The sequence below is a fragment of the Bidens hawaiensis genome, unplaced genomic scaffold, assembly GCF_021521415.1.
Source record: "Bidens hawaiensis isolate Kalapana, Puna unplaced genomic scaffold, B.hawaiensis_p1.1 tig00004282_1, whole genome shotgun sequence".
Classification (NCBI taxonomy): Eukaryota; Viridiplantae; Streptophyta; class Magnoliopsida; order Asterales; family Asteraceae; genus Bidens; species Bidens hawaiensis.
The window spans coordinates 223534-235451 of NW_027491257.1; the positions used below are offsets into that span (position 1 = coordinate 223534).

The 11918-nt window shown below is 38.2% G+C and overlaps 1 protein-coding gene and 2 pseudogenes across 1 annotated transcript; 1 reads left to right on the forward strand and 2 right to left on the reverse strand.

Moving 5' to 3' along the window:
• On the reverse strand, positions 1–4103 carry LOC143626038 (receptor-like protein EIX2; annotated as a pseudogene).
• Positions 4104–4626: 523 nt separating this feature from the next.
• LOC143626039 (ankyrin repeat-containing protein At2g01680 pseudogene) lies at positions 4627–5504 on the forward strand (annotated as a pseudogene).
• Positions 5505–6253: 749 nt separating this feature from the next.
• Positions 6254–11587, reverse strand: LOC143626040 (protein VAC14 homolog; the record flags this gene model as incomplete). Its single annotated transcript, XM_077096227.1, has 19 exons — positions 6254–6642; positions 6725–6952; positions 7055–7252; positions 7339–7500; positions 7589–7709; positions 7792–7907; positions 8042–8107; positions 8175–8256; positions 8433–8524; positions 8848–8955; positions 9145–9231; positions 9438–9532; positions 9631–9773; positions 9859–9887; positions 9969–10088; positions 10166–10255; positions 11159–11224; positions 11286–11399; positions 11474–11587. Coding segments are annotated over 19 exons (2133 nt in total), but the record flags the coding sequence as incomplete, so codon positions are not given.
• Positions 11588–11918: the final 331 nt, after the last annotated feature.

Genomic DNA, 11918 nt, shown 5'->3' on the forward strand with positions numbered 1-11918 from the left:
TTAGAAAAACGTCCTCTTTAGGCGAGCAAGATTCACTAGAGTTGACACTGTTGCTAACCGTAAACGTTTTCAAGCATGTCAAAGTAAGCTACCCTCCTGCTCCTGATGAAGTGCAAACTCCCAAGTAGTCCCATGAATCCAACAACGAACCCTGGGCCCATGCCAAAGTAAAACCACATGCCGTCATCATCATGATCTTCATCTTTGCCAGTATGATTATATGATGAATTGTTTCCCTTGCAACTCCTTGATAATGGTGACCCACATAGCCCATCATTCCCCTCGTAAATAGAGGGGTCCACAAAAGTCTGAAGCTGACTTCCAACCGGGATAGCACCGGATAAGTTGTTGAACGATAGGTTCAAGTAGCTAAGAAAGTTCAAGCTAGTCAAACTTTGAGGAATCCGACCAGACAACACGTTCATCGATAGATCTAATGATTCCATTTGGCTTAGATTTCCAATCGCCAGGGGAACGTGCCCCTTGAGTTGGTTTCTTGAAAGATTCAAGCTCTTCAATCCGACAAGGTTCATCAATGAATCTGGAATTTCTCCTGTAATGTTGTTGCTTGAGAGGTCTAAAGATGAGAGAAATCGTATTGTCTTGGTGTACACCAACTGAGTTCCCTTCATGGAAGCCAAAATATTTTCTACATAATATTGACTGTAATAAATGGTCAGTCCAAAGCTATCTTGATTGATAACCATACCACTTAAACTCCCGAAACAACTAGGGATTGTTCCTGTTATGTTGTTATGGGCCAAGCTTAAATATTGAAGAGCAATGAGCTGACAAAGCTCTAGCGGAATCGTTCCTGTAAACTTATTCAACTGGAGATTCAAGAATCTAAGTTTAGATAGCTTTTCACCGATCCAGAAAGGTATAGTTCCCATGAACAAGTTGTTCCCTAAATCTAAGTTTACCAGTTCTGTCAGATTCTGTAAAAATAGCGGAAGATTCCCCTCGAATATGTTGTTGCACAAGTGCAATGACTGCAGTTGTGTAAGAGAACCCAATGAACTTGGAACAACACCGGTTATGGTGTTATCGGAAAGACCCAGAGCATCCAGGTAAGTCAAGTTCCATAAGCATCCAGGAAGTGTCCCATGAAATTTATTTCTTGATAAATCCAACACACTGAGGAAATCATTTTCGCATATATGTACTGGAATGCTTCCAGTGAAGTTGTTTTTGGACAGATTAACAATTTCCAGAGTTGAGTTCCTTATTTCTTCTGTTTGAGGAAGATGTCAGGACAGTAAGTTATCTGAGAGATCCAAAAGATACACATTTGATGGAAATGCAGCTAGTGATCCCTCAAATTTGTTTGAGTTCATCTTCAGGAACCCGCCTCCATAATAGCTACTATTGTTGAAATGAATTCGCGGCCATTTGCCACTAATCTGGTTATTGGATAAATCCAAGTATTGAATACGAGAAAGAATGTTCTCAAACCACGGTTGAAGAGGTAGGTCCCAGCAGAGACCAGTTGGTCCCGCAAGACTCACCTTGAACAGGGACGTCTGCGCAAAGGCCATCTGCTCCCGCAGGACCCACCATGCTCATAGAATCTTACGCGCAGTACGCAAGCTGTACACGCAGGGAAAGCCTCCCAATGGTGAAGTACCCCGCCTGTTCCCGCAGTTGCGGATACAAGCCATCAGGGAAGGCTACCCGCAGACAGCAGGGCTACACGCACAAGGCAATAGCTACTTCAGTAGTCACATGAAGGAATGAGCAAGGCGGGAACAATCCCGCCAAAATGAGCCAGTCCGTATGATTCTGAAAGATCTTTTGTACTATACCTACCAAGGTATGGATAGGACAGACAATCTGACCAGAACAACCCATGAGCCAATCACAGGGTGACAGCTCACCGACAACAGTACGAGGAGGAGCACCCTCTAGTACTGTCTGTCACTATTAGCCGCTGCCTACTCACCAACTCTTACTGAGGGGCGTGCGTAGCCTACAGTTGGTAGAATAGTGTTACTGTTGGCCGTAACCTATTCACCAACCAGCATGGCCTGCGTATAATCCACAGTAGGTGGGACGTGCATAATCTACAGTTGGTGGAATAGTGCAGCCGACTTTGTTACTGTTGGCCGTAACCTATCCACCAACCAGTATGGCCTATGCATAATCCACTGTTGGTAGAACAGGAATACTATTCAGCCGGCTGTACCTTCTAGGAAACCTACCTTCGGCTATAAATACTCCAACATCTTGGAATGGTAAGGGCATCTGCTATCCTGTTATCTAGCAATCTCTTAATATACACTTATATTCAGAGCAATCTAGTCTGATTCTCACGCCGGAGGGTGGTCACAAGGAGGAACCCCCCCCTTCTCAGTGACGAGCTTACGGTGTTTGTTTTGCAGGTCCCCTGAAGAACAACCGTCTCTGTTGGACCTCATTCTCGTGGGAAACATTACTTAACCCCCAGATTATCTATAATCTGCACCGGGTCACTTAGTGTTTCTTCAACGGTGGTATTGTATCTTTAATACTCGTGTTATAAAGATCTAATATCTGAATATTTCTCTGTGCTTGAAGCCAATTCGGGAAGCGGGGTCCGATGTTACAAGATCTTGCATTAAATACACGTAGTTGGAATGTAGTAATCCATCGAGAGCTGAAATTCAGCGTTAATGAATACGACGACAAAGACAAAATCTTGAGCTTTGAAAGTTGCTCAATACTCATGGGAACATTCCCACTCAGTTGATTATAAACAAGATATAGGTTTTCTAGCCTCAAGAGTAGTCCAAGACTTGCGGGAATGGGACCAGAAAACATGTTTCCCGAAAGGTCCAGATGAACAAGATAGGTCATTCCATGAAAATCAGGAATTTTGCCATAGAATTGGTTACGACTAAGGTCCAGATGCAAGAGAGCAGTAAGGTTTGATATCCAGACAGGAAAAGTGGAGTTGATGCCGTTGAAAGACAGATCGAGTGAAGTAAGAGAGGTGAAATTGACGAATTTAACGGAAGGGGTATTTGTGATATTAGAATATCGCAGGTTTAATGTTTGCAAAGAATGAAGCATATTAACTCGATGGAACCAATCAGTGGGGTTACCGATGGTTATATCCGTTAAGTCCAGGTACCTTAATGATGATAGCGAAGAAACCCATCCCAAATCATCTATAATCAGGAGAGGGTGATAATTATTTCTTAGATCAAGATATTGTAACTTCGAGAGATTTCCAAGATGATGAGGAACCACTCCGTCTAAACCTGAGTCTGACAAATTAAGGTATTCCAAATGCTCAAACGATCCAAAGAATTCAGGAATGTTACCGGAGAAAGCGTTCATGCTCAAGTCTAAGTAACGCAAATGCTTCAAATTCTGTAACGATGGACTCAACTCGCCTTCTAGAGTTTTTCCTTTCGTAAAATAACCTGCATCGTCATACGTTGGAATGAAAGACGCTTGAGGTCGAAGATCAAGTTTGATAACATGACCGTTTATGCCATCACACCCGACTCCATGCCATTCACAACACTCTTCTCCTCTCCATGTTGACAGAAGATTATGTCTGTCTGTGAGGTTTTGTTTGAATAGAAGAAGGGTCTGCCTTTCCCTTTGGATACATGTAACATTTGAAGAAGTTGTAATGATGCTTGTGCCAAATAATATTTGGAACAAGAGGAATGTAAAAATGAGAATAAAACTGGTTTCCATTTCGAAGTAGGATAAAGTTCAGTCTCAATAATTATAAATATAATTTCTCGATTTATATGATATATTATAACGTATACTTCGGTTCAGACCTGCTCAGTCCACAAGACGTTGACAGCAGATTTAGAGCCATTTGTGAAAGCAAATGTGCAAATACAACCAGGAGTTGGTGGCCACACACATACATGTCACGTTAGCTGGCTGCAATTTTTTCCACGGAAACTTTCTTATCTGATTTTTTGTAACGGTTATATCGTTTTTGCTTACCGATTTTTTTTTAAATAGTAAAGCAAACCGAATCATAAAATTCCATACTTTGTATATCTATTAATGTGTGTAACAAGACGAATTCATAAGTATTTATTTGTAAGTCTCATCTAATTCTATATTCAATGACTTAGATGGTTATGATATTTGAAAACATAATACAAAATATCTCAGTGTCTTATTGCTGAAATATATGGTTTCTAATTTTTCAATTCAATGTCAAAAATATGTTTTTATAAATATTCTCTAATATTTTTTTTTCTGGTATTGTATTTTTCATATGTTGGACTTAGGGCTGCTTATATTTTTTTTCATATTTTTTCTGGTATTGTATTTTTTGGTGTCTTATTGGTGTAATCCAATTTTTTTACAAAAATGTTAATGGGTCAACCTGGCCCGTTAAGCAACCTTTCATAGAATCCATTTTTTTACAAAAATGTTAATGGGCTGACCCGGCCTGTTAAGCAACCCTATATATAATCCAAATTTGTTTACAAAAATGTTAACAGGTCAAACCGGTCCAGCCAGGCCCATTAAGCAGTCCTTCATAGAATCCATTTGTTTTTTCAGAAAATGCTAATGGGTCGACCCGGCCCCGCTCGTTTAAAAAGTAAACCATTGTATTCCATTCAATTATACCCTTTTCAAAAGCTTATTTAAAAATATGGTTAAATTGTTCAGATTGTAAGCCTGTTGCTGAGCTACACCTCAATTAGTGTCAATGTAATCAATCATCAAGAAGAAACCACCATGGATATAGCTGACAAGCTGAGCTATGGCCCGCCGAAGTTAATAATCATGGAGGCCCTAACCGAAGCCGGTGCCAAACACGCTCGCCATGTTGGCAGAATCGATGAAGAGATGCAACTCAAACAGACCGTTAGTGACATCAAACACGAAGTCCACCCACAACTCTTACAAAATGAAAAAACACAAAGGCGGGTTTCGGGTATTGCTAAAGAACTCAAAAAGATTCATCGTGAAGCGGTGCAAAACACCATCAACTCGTTAACAGTCATAGCGGTTTTATTCGCATCGATAGCTTTTTTGGCAATCTTTAACCTCCTGGGCCAGTATTGGAACTCGGATAAACGGGCCGGTGAAGCCCATATAGCCCACACTATAGCTTTTCGGGCTTTTTGTCTTTTCAACGCTACGTCATTGTTTATATCTTTAGCCGTCATGGTGGTTCAAATCACGCTCGTCGCATGGGACACACAGGCCCAGAGAAAGACCGGGTCGGTTGTGAATAAGCTAATGCGGGCCGCGGGGATTAGTACGGTGGGGCGTTTTGTGCGATTGCTTTTGTGGTGGTTGGTAAAAGGAGTACTTGGATGGCTATTACTATTACTGTTGTTGGTGTACCTATTCTTGTGGGGACACTTGTGAGCTTGTGTTGGTTTGGTTTTAGGCAACGGTTTCGGCCTTCTGGTAATGATTCACAGAGGCGGATTAGGAGGCGGAGTGGAAGTAAGTCGTTTTCATGGTCGATTTACTCGGCTAATATTTCGGACGATGAATCTGATCGAGAAAAGATACATGCTTTGTGATCTATTCGACAATCTCTTGCGTGTTTTGTAGGCTATGTATATATTAATGTATAGGATCCGGGTTCTCGTGTTTGAATTGATGATCTAAACATTGTTGGTGTAATGTAACCATGTCTGTGGCTTAAGAGGCATTTTCACTCTCTTTGTATCTTTGCATTATGTGCTTTGATGCAACGTAAGAATGCGCCATCACACTAGTTTTAGTATATCAAAATACTTGTTTGGAGAACGGGTCATTGTGACTAGACGTGCACAAATCGGGTATTTAAAAAACCCGGAACCGGGTAGGAACCGGTTCCGGGTATGGTCAACAAAAGTCAAACCAGGTTCGGTTCCGGAACCGGTTCCGGGTATAGTAGGGTATTTGACCGGGTTTTGACCAGTTCCGGGTCGGGTTTTGACCGGTTCCTCCGGGTTTTTTTTCGGGTTTTTGACCGGTTCCTCCGGGTTTTTTCCACCGGTTCCAGGTCGGTTCCGGTTCCGGTTCCGGAACCGGCTCCGAGGAGAAATCCTATACCCGGTCAGGAACCGGTTCCGGGTATGGGTTAGAACCGGTTCCGGGTCGGTTCCACCGGTTCGGTTCCGGAACCGGTTATTTTGTGCACGTCTAATTGTGACCACGTGCAACACGTCATGGTTAAACGTGTTTGGCCCGGAAACCATAATGCTCCCACAATCCCAACCGACACCCCAAACGGCGTTTGCAATTCATAGACACGCAACATAAAATGAAACTCTAATATAACATCGAATGTTCCAAGCATAAAGAACTTAACGATTCTTATTATAAAAATATTACCGGAAGGATCTGCAACCTCTGGTCCTGTGGTTTACAATAAAAACAACACAACCACAAGGGCGATAAAATAGTCCAGAGTAAAGAATAATAGCTCGGGCACATCCCAGCACAATTCTGAAGATCGAAAACAACAAAATAGGAGAACACCTTCACGAGTTCAATGATAACGAATACAAAGATATACTATATACAAACCATACCCGACTTCGACCCTTTGGTCAACATCCGCCATCATAATTAAAACTGTCCACGACCTTTACGGGATAATCTTGAAGAAGCCCTGCTCAACTCTGGCACGGTCGGTCCTCTAAACTCTTCGCGTTTTTGAACATCCTTCACCTGCATAGACGTAGGTTAATTACAGCTATGCCATTTTAATTTTTAAAACGTCTTTTAATGTGAAACGTAAAAAGGGACAAACCTTTGATGAGTGAGTCGAACTGGAAGTGATGTGTGACCGCACTTGTGATTTAACATGCGCGTGATGTTTTTGCTGAATCTGTTGGAATCTTTGCAGCCACGGTGCAAAGTCTATTCCGTTATGCATGGAATTTTTTTCAGATGATGTACGGTTGACTTTCTCTAGGTCAAAGGAATATGAAAGCACGGTCTTTAAACGAGTCCTTAAGATCTTAAAGGCTGCACTTTGCTGCAATAATAAGTAGAAAAGAGTAAAGACACATAAAATTATTACATCAACAAATATAAGTAGCAAATTACATAAAAAGTTAAAAACGAGTACGAGACATGCCTGAGGAAGCAGCATAAGAAGACCATATAAGGCTTTTAACAACCATATATATCTTCCAGGTTCAAGAAGTTGCAGCCTAAGATAAGCGAAAATTGGAGTTTCCAATAGGTTTACTAATTTATCGAGCTGAATCAAGAATCTAACATTAATATCTTCCTCGGTTAAAGATTGAATGACTGAGCTTGCATGCTCATAAGCCTATAAAACAAAAACAAAACGCTATTAACTTTTTAGCTTTTGTATTTTTTTTTCCCTTTTTTTCATTTAAATTGTTAACCACTTACCTGTGCTAATAAGCATAGACTTAATATGGCCATTGATGAATGGCTCCATGAAGCATAAAGGGAAAGAAATAAATCCTTTCCAGCAGAATCTACTAGTGACTGCTTTAAAAGATCACGTAGGTTCGATAACTCAGAAGAAGTGAGCAGAATCAAATTCAAAGCCTGGAAGGACAAAACGGTCAGAAACTGCAAATTATTAACTTCTTTTTGAATTTAATACCATAACTTTTAAAATTTGAATACTAAGAACCTGAACCATATTGGATGCAAAGTTCAGGTCAGCTTCCCGTTCAAGAATTGTGGATAGTTCCCGGTAAACTCTTTCAGTATCTATAAGTACACAAAGCCGGCGGATAATCAAAGCACCACGCCTATAAAAGGATGTTTAAAAAATCAATATGAGAGATAAATCAGACAAGTCTTTTATTTAAGAAACAGGGAAACGAAGCTTACTTTTCCAGGAGTACTTTATCAGTCCGGAACTTATGAACTAAGAAAACAATAAGCTGATGAAAGTTATGTTGATCCTCTGCTATGCATGCGTGCACCTCCAGTACTAGGAGTACCACCTGACAAGTTACCACATCAACAAGCCAAATACATAAATATAACTTTTTACACATACCCTCTTTACTTAAATATAAAATATACAGTTAGATGAAATAATTTAACAGAGGTAATGAAGCAGCAATGAAAAGATTACCTGATCAGAAGGATCCGACAATGCTTTAAGAAGCGTGTCAAATATATCATTCAAAAACGACAGGACCTGTTACAACAAAGAGACACATAAAAATCATTGCAAGCTGAATAATGAAATAACATTCAAAGGTTACCGCTGTTCGGTGTCTATTTAAAAGGGTTGAAATCCAGTGTAATGATTCGATCCGAGTGGCCTCATATTCACTAGACAACTGCCTGGAAAAATAATGGAAAATCATACTAAATATATATGTACAGCAAAAAGTATCTAAATATGGGTACTTACTAGTTGACTTTCCTTTATTAATAATAAAGAGAAAAAAGGATTAACGAACCCCATGAGTAAACATTAAAACCCATATATGGAATAAAGAAAATATATAATCTCTGACCTCTTTACGATGGAGAGGATTGCTCCAACATCAAACCCTTCAGCAGGATCAGCCTTAATTACAAGAAGCTCTTCATTTGTTTCACGAGCTACCTGATGATCACAAAAGCCAAAAATTTACAATTTCATACCATTTAAAAATAGGGCTAAAACCACAGAAACTCATTGTACTTTGCAAATTTTCACAAATAAGTCCCCAAATTATTTTCTCAATAAGAAAGTCCCATAACGTTTTTGTTTTATAATAAGCATGATATATCAAAAAACTGACTGGTGTAAGTCATTTTTATGATATAAGTCATGTAAGTCATTTTGATAATTTTTTATTTTTCAAATTATATATACATATTGATGATAATAACAGCAATAACAATTATTAATAGTATTCTTATTATTAAAAATAATAATAAACTTACAACTCGTATCTTTTCTTCTTTATCAGCTATGCAAGGCAAGATAGTTCCTAAAATATCCGCATAATAAGGAACCAGCTGATCACCACCAAGTTTTACAAACTCATTTATCTGCAGAAACAAGTTGTCTAATCAAAGTATGTACGCAAAAGACTACAATTATATCCTTCGAAAATCTTAAGAGGTAACAATTTCAACCCATTTACATATAAACGGATCAATTTACTACAGTTATAAACGTCTCATAAAAAGGTGTAACAACAAAAAGAGCACAACCTAATTAATTAAAAGTATCCTTACCCAGGTGATTGCAGTCCAACGAGTGAATTCATCAGGTGAAGACGCCCTCTGCACAAGTATTTCTGCCATGCGCCCATAATCTACAGACTTCATGAGTAGCACTGCTAGAGTCAGAAATTTATAAATAAATGATGAAATATTTGCTACTAGAAAAAATATGAAATGATTTTTAATCCACTAACACTAATACGGAAGATTAAAAGATGCTACGGTTTCTTAGATAGCATATCAGCTAGCAGCATATAGTACAAAAGGTAGATAAATGATTTAAAAAATAGTTACATGTGTCATACCGGAGAATTCTTGATCTCCTGAAGGAACTCTGAAAGTGCTGAATCAGCTTGCTGCCGGATCTCATGGCTGGAATCACTCAACATATTAAATAAACCTGAGATCTCCACAAATCAGTTGAGTCCAACAGAGGCCCGAGACAAAACATGCACATTCACGGGTAATACCATTTAATTCTGAAGTGAGATCATTTACCATCAAGAAAATCTGGAAGAAAACCGAGCATATCTATGTCTGGAACACTGTCCAACACTGTGATCCATCCAACCAAAAACTGGCGTACGTAAGGGTTTAACACGTTCATTCGCTCTCTCAACAAAGGTATAAATTCTTCAATGCTGACGAAGAGAAAAAACAAAAAAGGGACTACTTATAAACCCAAACTAAATATATATTATAATTACAAATTTTGAAAATAATCACCTAAATTGGTCACTCTCTGTCACAATGTCCTGTTTCCACCAATAAAAACATCAATTTTCCCTTGATATGCAATTTAGCCTTTTGAAACATGATTTAAAAAAGTCATTTACCTTCACGAGCCTATCTAAAAGATGAGCTGCACGCTGTACATTGGGGTCTGAGTCAGCTGAAAGCTTACATAAAGCATCAAATATCTGGTTGAAGAACACGATGAAGTCTCCTCTCACAACCTGCAAAAGGGCATAAGCTAAACCAAAATGTATTGTTTTATATATTATAGCAAGTTGATGTCAGAATTCATTCTCACCTTCGCAATGTTGTATAAAGCTTCACAGGCATAATAACGAACTCTGCTATCTTGATCACCAAAGGAGTTGATCACAGGCGGTACAATTTGCTGCAAGATGGATTGTATTTGTATGAGAAAAGACAAAACTTCACTAATGTTAATCAATGTAATGTAAAGCTATTAAAATTTCTAGCAAATTGATACTTTGCAGCACGCATACACAGAAAACAGAATAGAGTATGGTGTATATAAGAGCAATTGCTATTTTTTTATTATCAGAGGACGGGTGATGTATGTCAATGTGCAATAAGTTAGCAATTCCATGTGACATGTATTATCTGAACTTTCCGTATCCCATATTTAATTGACCACCGTATCCCATATTTAATTAACTACTTGAACTGTATGTATTCAACATATTCAAAGTTTCGAGCAGCAAACAAATATAATATCATCTCAAATAGATAAACATACAATCATTTCGGCAAATTATTGTTGCTAAATAGGGTATCTATATTCTATAGTAAGAAATCCACATGCTAGAAGGCTTATATGATAATAACATTATGTGATATGGTTATCACTGTTATGCAACTAAAATGTATGCCTAATTGATTGCTCGCAGCATTTTCGTAAATTTTAACATCTATTACCGTCATAGTTTGCATGGGAACTTTGTTAAAGTTCTTTTCAGAGTTATTGACTCATTTATTCACACGCTTCTGCTTTCCCATTGATCCAAGCACAAGTCAACCATTCGAGTTATCCGTCCCTCATCAATTACTACTAATGAAAATCATACCTGCTGTTTTCTAATACTTATCTTACATTTATAGTTTTACTAGTAGAATATTATTTAATAAGTTAAGAGCTCAATCAACTATTCCTCAAGTCACTATGTGGTGTATCAAATAACAACCTTACAAAATCAATACATCTAAGTGTCTAACTACAGCTCAAATACAACCAACTAAAATAAGTTCTTATTATCACAAACTAAAAAACGCAAACCTCAAGATGTTGCGAAGCTTCCGAGCTCAAACCAACAGTAGCTGCAGCCAATCCAATCAACCCTCCCTATAAACAAACACACACAAATAATAATAATAATAATAATAATAATAGCATCTGATGATACCTTGCGATGATTCGCCTGCGAGGAGTACGTAAACTCATTCGCCAACAGCTTAATCACAGCAGTTATCTTATCATGATCTCCAGCAACTGTCAACTGCTTCACAATACCTTCAACCTAAACAACAACATCACAATCATCAATTATTATTGAAATTCAGAATAAACAGACGTAACAAAACCCTAAGTAACCTCAAGCGCAGCGTTCTTCCGTTTCTCGTATAACTTATCGGACAGATTCCGAAGCACGGCCGCCGGAATCGCAGAGAAACCGTCCAAAATATAATCAATTGAATCCAATAATAATAATTATTATTAAATCCGTTTTTGTTCGAATCGGAACATGATTTCCGTAAATTGATTAACCGGTGCGAAATGAACAGAATTATTGAGTGAATTTGTGGATCTAATTGGAATTATTAGGGCAAAACAGAGGATTGATTTGAGAGTATAAAACTATAAATTGTGTGTGTTTTTGGTTTCTTATTTTCCGAGGGGGTGTTTTTGGCGTTTTCAGATTTGGATTGGACGGAATAATAATAATAATAATAATAATAATAATAATAATAATTATTATTATTATTATTATTATTATTATTATTATTATTAACGGATACCGTTACTTGGATGTTGATGA